This window comes from Cheilinus undulatus, linkage group 5 (genome assembly GCF_018320785.1).
Source record: "Cheilinus undulatus linkage group 5, ASM1832078v1, whole genome shotgun sequence".
Taxonomy (NCBI): Eukaryota; Metazoa; Chordata; class Actinopteri; order Labriformes; family Labridae; genus Cheilinus; species Cheilinus undulatus.
This window is the reverse complement of record NC_054869.1, coordinates 7,382,572-7,400,301: the sequence shown is the minus strand read 5'-3', so window position 1 is coordinate 7,400,301 and position 17,730 is coordinate 7,382,572. Positions and strand designations below refer to the sequence as shown.

At 37.1% G+C, this 17,730-nt stretch overlaps 2 protein-coding genes across 2 annotated transcripts; one reads left to right on the top strand and one right to left on the bottom strand.

Annotated features, from left to right (window-relative positions):
- Positions 1-373: 373 nt before the first annotated feature.
- Positions 374-5,432, bottom strand: pop5 (POP5 homolog, ribonuclease P/MRP subunit). Its single transcript, XM_041787941.1, has 5 exons — positions 5,383-5,432; positions 5,155-5,297; positions 1,606-1,755; positions 1,422-1,505; positions 374-1,161 (listed from the first exon to the last, which is right to left on the bottom strand). The coding sequence occupies exons 1-5, from the start codon at positions 5,400-5,402 to the stop codon at positions 1,028-1,030; spliced, it is 531 nt and encodes a 176-aa protein (XP_041643875.1). The 5' UTR covers positions 5,403-5,432; the 3' UTR covers positions 374-1,027.
- A 562-nt stretch (positions 5,433-5,994) lies between these two features.
- On the top strand, positions 5,995-13,698 carry unc119.1 (unc-119 homolog 1). The gene is made up of 5 exons (XM_041788634.1): positions 5,995-6,287; positions 8,668-8,781; positions 12,468-12,576; positions 12,721-12,893; positions 13,018-13,698. Exons 1-5 carry the CDS (start codon positions 6,053-6,055, stop codon positions 13,128-13,130), a joined length of 744 nt encoding a protein of 247 aa, XP_041644568.1. The 5' UTR covers positions 5,995-6,052; the 3' UTR covers positions 13,131-13,698.
- The last annotated feature ends 4,032 nt before the right edge of the window (positions 13,699-17,730 follow it).

Here is a 17,730-nt window from a genome sequence, read left to right as displayed (position 1 = left end):
ACTCAACATACATTGAGCAAAAATAATACTTTTACAGTTAGTGTATTTAGTCCAAACACATTTAGAGAGGATTGTTAAAAGAAAAGATGATGCAAAACAATGGTAAATATGATCCTGTCCCAGCTTTTTTGAAATGTATTGCAGCATCAATTTCAGAATAGGTGTACAATATCAAAAATCCTGAAGTGTGTCAACTCAACTTTAAATATCGTGTCTTTGAGCTGTATTCAATTGAATAAAGGTGGGAAAGGATTTCAAAATTGTTATGTTTATTTTACACAATAACCCAGCCTTTTTGGAATTGGGGTCTTTAAATCAGCAGATGCCGTGCTGCTTTAACCACAGGCATTTCCAAAATCAACAAAATCCAAAATTCCTTACAGGAGCTTTAATTAGATTGTGTACAAAACAGCTTAATGTCTGCTATCATATGCTACTTAAAATGTTTTTTTTTTTTTTTGTCAAGATTATATCTTGTGAAACCGTTAATAAGGGTATTTTTAAGTCACTTTACCAACTGTTAACCTTCACTTTTCTTGTTATTATAAAAGACCCATCAGGTGTTTGCAGATATTATTTTAGAAAGCTTAATCCAATACATTTCCTCCAAAAAGTCATTAAATTTGTAAACAAAACACAGATGAGCACATTCATGGTAGTAATACATAAAGGACTGATTAGAAAAAAAAGAACTCTCTTTCAGCAGACCTAAGCAAGTCCTCATCTGTGCAGTATCTGGTAAGAAAAAAACATTAAGAGATAGTAATTCACTCTCAGTGTTAAGTATCAGCTCTGAAGATAGTAGGTTCAAACTTAGCTCTGAGGCTACACTAACTACCAGATCAAATTATATGATACAAAGTGTGACAAACATCCTGTATCGAATCTTTCAAATGCACCACGCATCTGTGGTCCAAAGATTTACATAAATACTTCACATATCCCCTTTTCTGGCAATCCCTTTACAAAATGTGAACATAAAGATATTCAGAGAGCTCAACAGCTGCCATCCATGTACTGTTTGTTCTTAAGTCTTTTTTTTGTCTTCTTTGCTCTTTGATTCCTCTTCGTCTTCCTCACTGTCATACTCCTCTTCAGATTCTTCCTTTTGTCTCGTTAGCGAGCAGTTCATAAGTGCTTCTCGTACCTCTTGTTTCTCTTCTGCAAAAGAGGATATAGAGAAGGAACCTGTAATATTGTATTATCGTTGTTATAATCTTCCTAAGTTTTGAAACTAATATTGCAGTCTCAAGTAATAGCATTGTAATAATAGTTTAAATCAAAACCCTGGTAAGCAATGAAATTGTTAGCTAGGATTTTGTTATCATATGAATGCATAGTTTAATAAAAAGGTAAACAACTGGCTCCGTCTGCAGTGTTCAGTATGAAAAATATTTGACAGCATTTTATTAATTCCTTACTTTCATCTTTACATCGAGGAAGCATGTGATGGAGCTGTTGGGTGTGGTATCGGATCAGAAACTTCTGACATGTTCTGATTGTCCCTGGGAAAAAAATAACACACATTATTATTGTTAATAAATACTTAAGATGATAATAAGGTCTCTGTAATTCATTGTGAAATGGAGATCAATATTTTCTCACCTCCTACATGCAAACAATTGAAAAAACATGGGATCTTCTGCCCCTGTGTTTCAATACAGGTGATGAATGGCAATGCAGACCAGAGGAGTTTGTAGCATCTTTTAGGGAAACGCAGGAACACAATTCCTGTATGAGCATTTAAATATATCACTGAAAAAAGAGAGGACATGGAGAATTAGTACACCAGAAAACTAGAACCTATCTCCAACCAAACATGGTTGAATGTTTTTTTTTCTTTCCACAAAAGTATTTATAAAGTTAGTAAGAGTCAATTATGAGGGATTGGACAACCGTATATTCAGTATTCCTCCTGTTAAGCACCACTGAATATGTTTTTTCTTAAATTTAGGATCAAGCAGGTGCTTAAATGAATGGCTTTTGTAGAAACCCAAAGGCTGCCTCGAATCAATGTCAAAACCAAAAAAACACTGGCAGTATTTTAGTACTAAAATGTTTCCAATGTTTTTGTGCTGTTTTGATGGTGTGTAGTAGTTTGCTTGCAGTGCTTAATAAAGGATGATACTCAGTGTTGGGTGCCTAGAACTCATATTTTGGTCTCTTTTATGTCAAAATGGGTATCAGACTGTTTAGTTTGATTTTCTGTTTAGTATCATATCAAAGTTTGACAATATTTTTCTCATAAAAAATCAAACTAACATCCACAAGATTGGAGTGAGTTCTTTTGTGTCCAGAAAATGTATTTGTGTTGCTATTACAATTGTTGTTGTTAATCTTGGATGTAAGTATTGGCCAAATGTACAGTGGTGGCCAAAATTATAAGAAAACCTGACAGATCTGAAAATATTTAAGTTTTGTTTTTTTTTTTTGCCTCCAAAACATAATTTCATTTCATAATGTTCATGAAACATGCAGATGGTTGCTCTGAGCACAACAAATATCAGATGAAGTGAGTCCCATTGTTTTTATCCACTTTTAATATTTGGTATGTCCACCTTTTGCAGCAATTACAGCAGCACGTTTCTCTGTCACTGTATTTCCTGAGAACTTCAACACTAATGTTACCCCATGTCTTTTGCAACTCAAGCCAAAGGCTTTCCTTTGAATGCACAATAGATCGGTCCAGTTTATTTTCCAACTCGCCCCAAATTTGCTTTATGGGGTTGAGGTCCGGACCTTGACGGGGCCAGCTAAAGAAATGTTCCAGCAAAAACCTTCTTTTGCAGGTAGTTCTGGCAATAGTTATAAGAATGATTAGTGTCATTGTCCTCTTGGAAAATAAATCCAGGCCCAATAAGACAAATCCCAGATGGTACTCTGTGCCTCACCACAATGTTGTGGTATACTTTTTTATCCATGATGCCATCAGTTTTCACTAAGTCACCTGTTCTTGAGGCTGAAATGGCACCCCACACCATAATACTACCCCCTCTGTGTTTAACTGTTGGCAAGAGACACTCATTTCTATAGCTCTCCCCCTTCCTCTGTCAAACATACACTCTTCGCTTGTTGCCAAACTGTTCAAACTTGGACTCATCAGTCCACAACACTTAACACCAATCCTCCTTTGTCCATTTCGTGTGCTCTTTTGCAAATTTCAGGCATTTCACTCTATTTTTCTCTTTCAGTAATGGTTTCTTTGCTGCTATTCTGCCAAAAAGTCCTTCTTCTGCTAGTTTCTGGTACACGGTTCTTGAAGACATTGTTGCACTGTTAGTCATTGTGGTGTTGATCACGCAGTTCTCATGAGGTCTTCCTTCAGTCCTTAAGACTGAGAATTTTGAGATGCTTCACTTGTCTGTCTGAAAGTTTCTTTTTGTCTCCCTCTCCCCTTTCGGTTCTGGTGTGAATTGGTGGCATCATGGCGGTCTAAAGTGTACTTTACAGTGCTTGGACTGCATCTGAAGTCCTTGGCTGTGCGGCGGTAACTCCAGTCAGCACCAAAAAGGGCCTTTATTCTGTTTTTAAAAGGTGCTATACAAATGAAGTTATTATTATAATTATTATCATTCAAACCCATTGCTCACTCATTAGCTCCTTCTTCACCTTAGCCATGTTCAAAGAGCAACATGTGCTTTAAGACTACTTCTAGAGGCTTTGAAATTATACCAATTAGTGGTGTGGCCTCAGTGACAAAACCCTGATGTTATCAATCACTTAATGAGCAGGATAGGCCATGTTCATTGAAAAGAATCAAACAGCTGTTTCCTAAGACTTTTACATCACCATCAATTTAACCACAAGCACACCGGACAATGATTACACAAGTAATTTGGCTTCTTCTGTGAAGGAACATGATTGTGTGACAATGACAGTGAAATAGGCCTCGCTTGTTTTTTTTTTGTAAGAAAAATGACCTAAATCTCCTTATGATGGCTCTATTCTATGGTTTATAGAGCGTAATGCTGACTTTGTAGAGATTTCATTTCTTTTATGGGTATTTTAATGGCCAATTCAACAAATACAACTGAAACCGCTTAAATATGCCAAGTGTTATAATAATTTTGGCCACTACTATATGAATAAGTTTCTGGAGTTTTAGGAATCTGAAGTCTTTATTCCATCCTCATTCCATAAATTTTCAAGTGTGTTTTAAGGATAATTCCTTTGTTTATTCTTTAACTTAAAGTGTGTTTTATAGGTGCCAGTTTAGCTCAATTGATAAAGCAGGCACCCATATACTGAGACTATAATCCTCAACTCACTGATTGTGGGATCAATTCCTAGTCTCAGTGCATGTTTGGTGCATGTCTATCCCCACTATTTCCCTGTATGTTTTGTCTCTGTGGCTGTTCCATCCAATGAAGGCAAAAAAAAAAAAAAAAAAGTTTTGCAGTATGCAGTTTTAGGTCTAAACTACATAATAATTCAATATCAGTATCGGTTAAAATGAGAGACATATCTCCAGATAGCAAAACAATTACAAGGCATCAATGCTCTGCTGAAATAATGTCAGTGCACATAAATCACATAAATACCTCAATGCATTTCTTGCCTTTAATTTGAAATGGCAGGGGGCACATTGGGGTGGCAGGGTACCGAAATAAAGCATCGATGTCTGTGTTGTACTTTGGTCCAGTAGGTATCAAATGTGTTGGTACCAGTACCATATCAGTACTAGATTACGGTGCTCATCCCTATTTAAAACTGGACAACACTCCTTTTCAAAACAAATCTTAAAAGTTATTATTTCACAAAACGTTTGAGCGTTTCACAAAATGTTTTCCAATTCCTCCTTTAAAGCTGCGTGTCTCAAGAAATGCCTTTATTTTATAAAAAATGTTCCTCTTTCATTAAATACTTTTGTGAGAGCAAAATGTCTAGATGTTTTTCGTATTTGATTATATGTTTTTGCGAATATCTTTTACTTTAGTTAAATATTTTTCAAGTTTTGAAATAATTTGAAAGTGTAGTTTAATATTTTGGTACTGAGGGAATGTTTTTGGCGTGAAGTGAATTGTTTTTGTGTTATAAAAAAGATTCTCAGGGCCACTGTAGAAAGGCCTTTACATCTCTTTAATTTGAATATAAATTTGAGATAAGGAACCAGCGACTGATTTGATGGTGAATTCTTACTTGTCACCTACTAACCATTAAACCTGATGCTACAGAGAGCCGTCCCGTAGTCCCCATGTAAGCGCTCCACTGCTGACCTTACTGCCGATCTAACCGCTTGGTCATCCAGCAAAAACAGCTGTCTCCTGTCTGTCACGTTAACTTCGCACAGCAAATACCTACAGGTGCAAAAAATAACATCAGGTAAGAGACGCACTGAGAGGTCAGCAAGAGTGAAAGAGTGGGACATAAGCACATTTTTACCTCGACTTCACGCGCACCATCTTCTTCTGTGGGAACTTCCGTCAACAAATATGGATCTAGGTAAAGATGCGCTCTAGTGCCACCTGCTGGACAGTAATAACTAGGCTGGATGCGCTTAACATTGATATCGGACAGCACGAATTTGTTCTTACAGCACATGTAGACTGGTTTTCACCACCACCATATCCCCCCAAAATAGCTGAAGTTACCGAATATGCAATACAAAAATACATTTCACAGAACACAAATAACTTTCACAAAACATAAATGTGTTTTTGTGAATTTTTTGCTCTGTGAAATTTGTTTGTGTTCTGTGAAATTTATTTTTGTTCTGTAAAATTTATTTGTGTTTTGTGAAATATATTTCGCGCTTTTGAAATAGTTAATCCTATTGGCCTTCGGGGCCACCGTACAAAACTATAATTTACTCAGGATAGGTTTCATTTTGGTGAAAATACCACCAAAAAACCCCAAGAACAAACGGGAAGTCCTGGGTTTTAAACCATTCATACCCCTTCGGTAACTATGGCAATCTTCATCGTCTTCAGCCAATCACAATCCGACTTTTCCGTCTCACATACACGTTCACGCCATCTTGAAAACACACCCGCAGTTAGTGAAGTCTCATATAAGAGGCTGAACTCTTTTTACCGTTGCTGTTGTGTCCGGCATGAACGGTTCACGGAACAAACCGGCACCGACTATACACCAGAGTCAAACGGACGCAGGGACCGGCTCAGAGACGAACCACAGGGAAAGAAAGACCGTTGGAGGAATGCTGAAGAAACTGAAGTCGAGGCGCAGTCAGACGGATAAGTGGCCTGTGGTTACAGAGGATGAACTCCGGGCTCTGGGAGGAGATATCACCCCGGACCATGTCCTGGGTCTCCGGGCTGTCACGGAGGGTAAGTTACGGCCATTAAACTCGGCCATAATGAAAGTTTTTGTTTTAATCACACCGAAAAGCCATTTCAATCATGCTAAGTGTGGCTAAGTTAGGTGGCGAATACACAGACACGCTGTTTAGCAAGTCCACTAACTAACCAGACTTAACAATGTTAAATTGGTTTAAGTGCTTTTATTTAATGTGTAATCTCATTTTGAGTTTAAAGCAACTTATGACGTTGGTTTTTGACGAACAAGGCAAGCTGTACCCAGGGGCGTATCCAGCAGCTCCATGTGTAAACGGTTTGAGTGATGAGCATGTTAAATACGTCTGTTCTCTTTGCGATGTTGTTACAGAAGATGTTGAAGATGGAAATTTTCCTCACAAAAGCCTCTTTGTTTATGCTGTTTAATCATTATGTGAAAAAAAATCTGTCTTTATTGAGAAAAAAAATAAACAAAGAGACTTTTGATGTAACAATTCTTGTCATCAACTTCTTCTGCAACTATGGATACATTTGGTTGAAGTCACCAGTTAACATGGTAACACTTTTAACCATAACACTGGCCACTTAGGATATTTCAAAAGACCCTTTGTTTTGGTAGATGCTGAATTAAAGCTCCTGTGAGGATTTATTAATTGTCTTGAAACAGACTGAAATGAATACAAATGCTTCATTATGACCCACAAGTCCAAATAGGACTGTCAACGACAAGATTATTCATTTTGATAAAGCAAGCTGTAATGGCTGTAACTGCTGCTGTTACATGGTAGGTGTCAGATGAAATAATGAACCGTGTGTCTGATTGTAAACTGCAACATAGTTTTTTTTGTCAAAAATATGACCAACACTGGGCAGGAAAAATACAGGCAAGAGATGGGGTATCAGTGTGTCCACAGGGGGTGCCAAAATCAACATAACCCAAAAGTTCCTTGCAGGAGCTTTAATGTTTCTGTGTTTATTTATTTGGTTTTTGTTTGCCTCAAGGGAGTTTCATAAGAGCTACAGAATTAGACAGCATTGTAATATTTATAAAGGTCAAAAGACTACAATTCAAGCTCAGTTGGAGTAATGCATGTTTATTGTTTGATCACTACCCTATCTCAAAGCAAAATACCTCACTGATGCCAGTGTTCTTCTAAACTGATGAGAGCATACATGTCCTACGGGTTAATGTAAGCTAATTCAACTCAAACTACTGCTGCCGCTACTGAAATACAGACTGAGAATACCTGATTATTGCACCACAAACCAGTGGGTAAAAGACGTGTTAAAAGTATGATTATAGAGAAAGGAGAGGGACTGCAGGGTCTAGACGGGATCCTTTTTGTAATCTTAGCAATTTCACAGTTCACATTATCATTCCATCCCTTTAGTGCTGAATCGGACTCACTTTTTTTTTTTTTTTTTAGTTAAACCTTATCTGCATGTTCAGAAAGTGAACTCTTTTCTTCTACTTGCTCTTTTTATTAATTTTAGTTTTAAATAAGGACATTTAGTCATTACCTGTCAACCACTCTGTTAGTTTTTCAAGCCACATCACTCACCATTTTTAGTAAACATATCAAGGGTTTTAGTAACGAGAGACATCAAACACCTAGATTTTGTTATTATAGGAACAACAAACTCAGCTAACTAAGCACAATCTCAGATTGCATTCCAAGTTCTAAAATTCCTAAGGAACACTGATTTGTAATAGGAAACTGCTCTCGTCTCTGTTTTCATTGGTAATGACCCCCCTGTCCATTTGTTTTGGAATAGTCAGGTGTTTTAAGAATTATTTCACCACAGACAACTTTTAAAGGATATATAATCCAAAGAAAGATGCAAGGGCAGCCGCTCTGCAAGATTAAAATCTCTGTCAAAAACTGCCATTTCAAAAATGCATAAAACAAAAGCTGTAAACACTTCGGTAACAGAATGTGAGCTGACCTGGACACTTTTCAAATTGTGAATTACTGGACTTTCACATGGAAGCACTGGATCTGTGGTCGGAAAACTTTTTATTTGCAGCTATCCCCTTGTCATGTCCTTCCACCCCACAAGTATCTGCCCCCCTTGAGCCCTCTGAGTCAGACCTCTGGGTCTGTCATCAGACACCCAGTCCACCACAGTAGCAGCTGATTCTTAAGCCTCCCATTGTCCTTGTCCTTTTTCCCGGACCAGACAACAATGACCTAACTTCCCTTCTCTTTCACTACACTTGGTTGAAAAGCTTGGAGCCTGTGCTCTGGCATTACTCACCACTACTGCAAGGTGCAAGAGCCAGAAAGAGGATACTGAAACCCTAGTTACTCATCAAATGCTATCGAATCTCTCTTATTGTAAAATAATATACTGACTACTGAATGTTTCTGTTTGTCATAACACAAACTCCTTCTGTTGTTTCACATTACAGACTATCTTTGCAAACCCGAAGACAATATCTACAACATTGACTTTACAAGGTTCAAAATCAGAGATCTGGAGACGGGAACGGTTCTGTTTGAGATCGCCAAACCTCCTCAAAGCGGTAAGGGACATTTTACCTTTTATTGCCACAACAAGCTCCTTAAATGTAGGATGGACTCAGATTAAATGCAAAAATCTTAAGAGGTTACTCTGTAAAATACTGCAAGTAGTCGCAACATTTTTTGTCTACATTATTTCATTCAACAAGGATTTTTTCTTTTCAAGCCCACATCCTGTAAAGAGAGTAAACATCAGTGAACCCTTCCTGCTTACTCAGTGTTTTCCTATCTATAGTATCACTGGTAAGCAGTCTGTTGCTAAGCTGGCCAGTTATCAAAAGCATTTATATAGCAGTAGTGATGACCTTAAATTTTAACTTTGAGGTTTTGTACACAGCAGTAATATAAGTGTATTAATTTAGCACTGTTTTAAGTAATGCAAAGTACTTAGTGAGTTTAAAGCAGAACAAGTAAGAGCATTGAAAACATCACAGTGAGCAAAAGTAAAACACCGAAATGTGAATTACTGTGTATTTAAAGATAAGATTATAAAACAAATAAAAATATAAGACATTACCTCAAAGTTAAAAATTGAAATAACAGAGTCATACAGTCAGGTTATCACAGTGTCATCAAGGGAAGGATAGCAGAAGTCTACCAGGAGAAGGCTTTGTGTAGCTTTCATCACATTATTATTGCTCTATCTCAGTTTCTCAGTTTCCTATTAGATACAGAAATACTGGTCTAATGTGCAGCTTGAAAAAATGTGTTTTTACACATACACAAAACTCCTGATTTGCATGTGTGAATGCAAACTGCCATTTTCTTAAACCCCAATTTTACTAAGTTTTGCCCCATAAGTCCTGTACTACTTTCTGGGCAGAGGTGCTGATACTACTGGAGATCCAATCCAATACGATCCGACCCAACCTGATCCAGTGCTAGTGTTGAATTTCTAACCATATATTCCTCTCTGTGTTGACAAGACTGGGAATGATTATCTGTGAGGAAGCATCAGGCTTTACCACCTTTGTAGAAAAAAATAAAATAAAATAAAAAATAAAAGTACATACATTTATTTGAATAAAAATGATCATTCTTTTCTACAATCAGTGTAACACTTGTAATAGCATCACTCACCCTCTGCTGGGACACCAGGTCAAGCAAAAGAGGGGGAAATAGGAATAGAGTGACATCACGTTGCTGAGTGCTGTACTGCTTGCATACTGTTAGGACTATGGTAGGAAGCAATCAAGTTTTGTTGCTGACGCTAGATTGCATTGTGACAGCTAGAAAATGGTCTCTGATGTTGAGATGGGCGAAAAACAAGGAAAGAGGTAAATGATAAGGCATTAGGAGTATCAGACAGGAAAATATCCTTGATGTCCCCCTCGCTCTACAGAGCTCGTTAGCTTGTTATACAAAGTGGAGATAGTTGTTCATTAAAAATATTTATATCTGTGTTTGGAATGTTATGCTTTGATGTGTGCCAACACGGAGACAAAACTATTCCACTTACAAAGGTCTAATTTTTATCAGAGTGCAATATTTGTCTGCATCCTGCATAAAAGCATGTAATGCTGTGCAATGTGACATGGCATCTGACTCTCAAATGCTGTTAGGACACCTTGACTCGACATAAGCGAGCTTCGTCACCAAAATCAGCTTGATTAAATTTATTCTGATTGTAGTATCCTGACCACTCGCGAGTCATGCTGTGCAGCAGTGGGATGTTTTCCCTCATCGCCCTGTTCCTAATCTCCTCTCTCACCATGTCTTAACTGCAACAGTGTTATTTTTGTCGTCTAAAACTATGACTAAAAATTTTTGTCAACAGCCTTTTTTCCATGAGAAAGAGTAGACTTAGACTAGCCAAAAACAGATCTTTGATGCCTAAAACTGACCAAAAGTAAGTTTAATTTTCGTCAAGATGGCTAAAACTTTAGTAAAATGTATTTTAGTTTTTGTCTGACATTACCATTAAACCATTTAGGGTTAACCTTGCAAAGCAGATGGACACGCCCGTTTCCTTGTTTTTCACTGGCAAATCCATCTTGTTGAGCACCCATCTGAAACGTTTGGGCCCGATTAGAAAGTGACAGGACCAATCAGCGACGAGGGGCAGCACCTTCAGGCGCAGCAGAGTCGTGACGTTAACAAGCAGCAGCAAGAGCTGGTGCAGTTATGGAGGAAGAGATTAGCGTGGATGCTGCTAAAGCGCCAGTTTTATCAGAACTTGACAACATCTCTTTGTTAAAAGAAGAACAAAGAAGAGCAGTGAGTTATTTTCTTTTCAAAAACGACAAAAGTCGAGTACTTACATGTCTATAGTCGCTATGTTTCGCGTTACTCCTTAGTAACTGCGCACCTGCAGCTCGATAACTGCTACATCACGTGTTTTGTTGCTCTTATTGGCTTATAGCGATGTGATAGACAGAATGTTCATCCAATCACACTCCGGGTTTTTTTCAAATCCTCTGCCTTTTCTCAAACGTTTCCTATTGAAGCTTTCCCAGATGGATATGTGAAACACATCCATCTGGCATGTCAGGTTAATTTAGGGTAGAAATGACTAAAATGTGACTAAAACAAAAAGGCATTTAATCTAAAGACTGAGACTGAGACTAAAGTTAAAGATAGCTGTCAAAATTAACACCGAACTGTATACAAACATCAGGCGTTGCACAGCATCCCATTGCACAGCCTCGGCTGCATTTCAAACTGTTACAGTGGAGCCTCATTTGGTTTCACTGTGTTTGCGAAGCAGCCAAAGCTGTGAACTCCTTCATAATCTATGCTTTATCATGTTTCTAGCACTGTGCCGCAAACTTCAGTAAACCGATTAGGGAATTGCTTTATGGCAGCTGAAATTAAGTTTTTGATGTGTGACTCCTGGAAGTTTTAGCTTGTATCCTGTTGCACTGTACTGTGCTGCATTGCTCTAGAAGCTTACAGCTTTTCCATTGGTTACCTCTGCTGTTATATGCTGTCACATGGAGGTCAGGCAGAGCGCATTCAGAGAGAATTTATGTGCCGACAAACAGAATTATGATTCCAAATGTTTTGTCGCTTTGAAACCATCACTGGAAGTTTCCCCTGTATTTGTAATGGAACTGACAAAGTTAACTGCTTCCTTTTATTTCATTTTGCCCACCCTCTTTGTTTCGTTAAACTTGTTGTTAAACCAATGCCCTTGAGCGGTGCATAAATTGCATGTAGACATTGTTGGTGTAACAAGCATGAAATACCTCCAAACTGCTTAGCCTTTGTTGTTTGTTTCCCCCAATCTACACATAGCCTTATTAAGCAACTGAGGACAGAGACGGAGAACATGCATATGTTTGCTGTGACTATAGAATGATACTGAGCTTTGTAGATCACGATACCCGGTCTAGCTAAATGAGTCAGGGCTGGAGTGAAATCAAAGCCGTACGTAGGTGAACAGACCAGAAGGATTTCAGGTTGAAGTCCTCAAGTTTTCTTGAAATTTTCAGGACTGCATTTGAAGAACAGAGAGTCAAACTATTAGAAACTGTTGTTAGGCATTCCTTGTTTTATCTTGTCCTTTATTATGCCAATAATAAATGAATCCTCAAGGAGGAGAAAATTAAAAAAACATCATCTCCTTAATTTAAAAGCTTCACCCAGGGCAGTTAGTTTTATTAGGTAGTTTCAGTTTTATTGATACTTGAATGTTGCCTCATCTGAATATTGTATCCCACTGAGCTCACTATGTTTTCTGTATCAGGTCCTGTAGAGAGTGATGATGAGCTTGGAGACATAGACGCCAGTGCAGGGCGCTTTGTGCGATATCAGTTTACACCAGCCTTCCTCAAACTTTGTACTGTTGGTGCTACGTAAGTATATGAACCAGAGCTTTCCATTCAAAACTGACAGCAGCATGATGAGAATGTTGTCTTCTGTATGTGTAGAGACAAGTTTCTGCTAAGACTTTTGTCAGGACTGAATTGTAAATTTTACGTTTCTGTTTTCACCCTCAGTGTGGAGTTCACAGTTGGTGACCGACCCATTAACAGCTTCCGCATGATCGAGAGGCATTATTTCCAGGGACGTCTTCTAAAGAACTTTGATTTTGACTTCGGCTTCTGCATTCCAAACAGCCGCAACACATGTGAACACATTTATGAGTTTCCACAGCTTCCCGATGACCTCAGTGAGTCTAGTTTGCACAACTACTTATTATATTGCAGTTAGTTTTTTTCATTTGATAATCCAAACTGTAATATTTGTTTCTTATTGTACCATCTGCTCATCTTTCTGACCATCTCTTTTTCCAGTATGCCAAATGGTGGCGCATCCTTACGAGACCAGATCAGACAGTTTCTACTTTGTGGACAACAAACTCATCATGCACAATAAAGCAGACTATGCCTATAATGGTGGTTTGTAATGCCTGAGGGGAAACATTCGTGCAATACTTCCCAGGGGATTAATTTCATGGATTACGACTCTCCAAAAGCTTGTTATTTTGGGGGACAGAAAGTATTCCCTCCTTTTTGGACATTCCTACAAACATGACACATTTTCCAGTCTTTGGACCACACCTGCCTCCATATGAAATCATGGATTCATTCATCAGTACCTCATGGAGCTTAGTTTCTTGGACTCTGAGGAATGTTCGGTCAAATATTTCTCTGTTAAATCTGACTGAAACCTCTTTGTCTTTTGGTTCATCAGGAGTATCCTGTTACTGCTTGAACACTTTTGCCTTAAGTATCTCTGCTGGAAAGGGACACTTTGAGTCTCAGACCTGTTGTGGCAAAGCTTTTAGACTGACAGAAATTCAACTTCATGTACTTCAGGTGTTTTCAGCTCATTTTGTTTGAACTACCTTTTGCTAGTGACAATTGTGCTTCCTGTATGGAAAAGCGAGCATAAACTAGTTGTTTTACAGTATTGTTAGCCTTAGACGATCATATAGCAATAGTTTCATTCTTCATAAACTATCTTCTATCATTTGTCAGTCTTTGGGATTGCTCATGTCAGAGTTTTAAGCTTGGTGTCAACATTAGGTTTACCAATTTTGTCTTAAGTAGGACTTTTTTTTTTTGCGAGAACAGACTGAGTTTTATTGATAAGGCCAGCTGTAATTTCAGTCCAGCTCATAATAAGTTCATGATAGTCAGAATTTTCAAAATATTTTCAATACCATGTTTTGAAAGATACAGTCACCAAAACGTCATAATCCATTGTATTGAACAGTACATAAACTTTAGAGAGACATCAGATTGTCTGTCAAAAATTTAACCTGAAGCTGCATGAACAAAAATAGAGAGAGCACCGTCTTAAGCCAGGGTCGGGTGACTCAGTTTTTTTTTTGTCTGTTATGATGGTCACTACATCAGAGTAGGCGATGCAAAGCCATAAATTCTGTTGTGACTTTTAAGTTTTTCATGGTAGTCTCTACAATACATGATAAATGCAGGGATGTTGTTGCCAGATCTTCATGAACTTTTCCCCTGTCTCACAGTTCCATCCCACAGCACCAATTAATCACTCTTCAATTTGCCATTTGGTTTGTTTACATTCTTGACTGCTGTGTGTACAGAGTATTCTGTGCTCTTTTTAGTCGACGTGACGGACATCAAGGAAGCAGGACAAAAATCAGACATGCTAGACTTTCTGTTTGGAGGTGTCTCAGACATGATCTTGACCGTCATTCATTATAAACTACTACACATCATGAAATAGCAGATTTTTGGGACAGGCGCATCCCAGACTACGGTGGCCTGCAGGTGCAATACAGAATTACAAAGTCTGAAACACTTGCAAAGCTTGAAACAAATTTACATTAACCAAAACATTTTTACATTTCACAAATCAAAATTTACATTAGTAAAACACTTACAAATTGTGAAATTAATTTACAATTTTTTTTTACAAAAAGTACAATACAAATTTAAAAATCTGATACAACATTCCAAAGTCTGAAACACTTGTACAAAAAACTTAAAACAAATTAAGAAAGTCTGGTACAACGTTACAAAGTCTGAAACACTTACAAAAATTTAAACAAATTTACAAAGTCTAATACAACATTACAAAGTCTTGACACACTTTTACAAAACTTGAAACAAATTAACAAAGTCTGGTACAACGTTAAAAAGTCTGAAACACTTACAAAAAATGAAAACAAATTTACAAAGTCTAATACATTACAAAGCCTGACACACTTTTACTAAACTTGAAACAAATTAACAAAGTCTGGTACAATGTTAAAAAGTCTGAAACACTTAGAAATATTGTATCAAATTTACAAAGTCTCATACAACATTACAAAGTCTGAAACGCTTTTACAAAACTTGAAACAAATTTACAAAGTCTCATCACAAAATTACATAGTTTGAAACACTTCAACAAAACTTGAAACCTGGGTCACTTCCAGTATTTGGTGAATTCCCTTTCTGTAAGATATTGTTCATAAATTTCTTTCAGAAGTTGTGAAAATGTTCTGCAACTTTGAAATTTGTGTGAACCCACCATGTAAAAGTGCTTTTTTTTCTTGTAAAGTGTAAATTTATTCTTTTTTTTTTACTTAAAATTTGTTTTCTGAAATGTAAAAAATGCTTTTGTTAATGTGTTTAAGACTTTAGAATTGTGCTGGACTTTGTTAATTTCTTTCAAGTTTGTAAAAGTGTTTCAGACTATTTAATTTTGTATTGCACTGATCTAGGCTTAAGTTGCACAAATTTATTAGACCACCTGTCATATTTGTCTCAAAGACCATCCAGCATCATGAAGTACTTTAATGCAGACTCCTTCATTTTCAGTCAGCTCTCCACATTTTACCATTTTGAACAGGAATGAGGGATTTCAAACTGAATTCACCCAAATTTGAGCCGGCTCACTGGGCTTCTCTGAGAAGTTAGAAATTAATCATGCATAACATTCAACCACTAAAACTAATTTTTCTGTTCAGGAATGCAAATAAATAACTATAATTTGACATATTAATCAAGAAATATTAATGTGCTTTACTATTTTTCCAGGTTTTTTTTGTAAATCAGTAAATTTGAAAATTCATGGATAACAAAAATAATTCTATTTTAGAATTTAAAATATCATTTGGGTTAAGGAGCTTCTACATATTGGTGTATTAACCATTGCAGAAACATAAAAAATGATTTTGGTAATTACCAATGCTGTTAATCTAGGTCAGCTGTGGCATAAACTTTACTTTGGTTAGGGTTAGGGTGGTCTAATAAATTTGTTAAGCATAGTACATTGGCAACATTTTAGTAAATGCACAAAAATGCGTAACCTGAAATGTTGCCACTGTAACTGCAGTCTAGACGATGTGCAGGAGTATAACATTTTTTTCCCTTTAACAACAAGAAATTGTTCAATATTGCTTACACAGGACTTCTGTTAGTTGCCGTGTTATAACAACATATTGCTATAGTTCGATTTTATTACATCCTTAATTTACTGCATGTTACATTTGATTTTTTTCTACAGTTTACAGCATCCTTAGGCCTTGTCTTGTACTCTTTAGCTTGTTCTATGACATAAAAACAACATAACAGCAGGCAAGGTTACTGATCTTTGTGATACACATACTCATCCCTTGAGTTTGTCTTCCCGGTTTACTTGGCACAAGGACACTGTGAATCCCTCTCTTTAGAATTTGCAGACAGTGTGTCTTACTTATAAATCTGCAGGAAGTTCATCTTTTGCTGCTCTGGACTCAGGTTTTTAGTCTACCAACGAAGTAGCACACAGCACAGGGTGATGTAGCTTATTCGATGTATTTTTAATGAGGCAGTAAGTTTCCTTAATCTTTCTATGACAGAAGCCCTGTTAGGAGGACAGAACAGACACTTTTGCTTTCTAAAGGTGTAAAATTAAGTTTCCAAGCCTATAAAGTGCACCTGTACAATCTGCAGCAATTGATTCCTTTTAAGTTAAAACCACAAGTTAAAAACCACAATGCTTTTTCTCTCTCCATTTAAGTAGATGAGATTATAAGACCAGGCTGCTGCTGTACTGTGTCCATCTACTGCCAGCAGGTGTTTCTGAAAGGTTTAACAGTCCTTAAAGGATTGAGCTCACAAACCCAGCTGCTTTGCCTCAGCTTTCCTGAGTCATTTACATTCTGAATATCTCATATGATGGGCTGATTTGACCTGTTAAAAGTTTACATTGTACAGCAGTTAAAAAAGCTTAATATGAAGGAAAGCAGCAGGGTTTAAAACTGTTGAATTGGCTGGCATTACTTCAACAATACTGTCGATACACACCTTAAACTCAAGTTATTTTTGGGGATATTTTATTTAATGTTCTTTCTTTTGATTTCATACAAATATTACAAAAACCTGCCTGTGATCTTTGGGTAAATCTATCTGATACATTTAATAACTTGGTGTCTCGCAGAACTGCCTTTTCTGTTAGAGGTTACGTCTCACTGCTATAAAGCAAAGACTTGATGTAGCTTGTTAATAAACCTCAAAATAATATAAGGATATGCACATTGTAGCACCAGTATAGCCTTTGCTCCATAGCTCCATACAACCTGACTTCATGCTCTTCTTTTGGGCTCCTGTTTAACAGCAATACTAGGTTGTTTGCCGTACATTTCAAGTTAGTTTTTGACGTTGAAATTTGATCCAGTTACAGTCTCTGAAGTATGGATACATGTAATACAAATACACAAAATGACAACATGATGACTGACCCCAAAATGAACTGATTCAGCGGCTCTTTTTTTGTACTGGCTGGTTTTACAAGGATACATACATGTTGTATTAGTTTTATTGTAAAATAAAATGGATGATTGAAAAAACATGTTTGCTGTCTTTTCCTTACTAGCGGGCTCTTAGTAATTTTTAAAAGGATGTTTCTATCCTCCCTATGGTGTTACACACTGATAAATGAATGCTAATACAGCAGATACGCTGGTAAGTACAGTGCATTTAGAAAGTATTCAGATTTAGATCCTCTTCCCTTTTTTCTCTTTTGTCTCATGTTTCCTTGTGCAGTCAAAAAACATT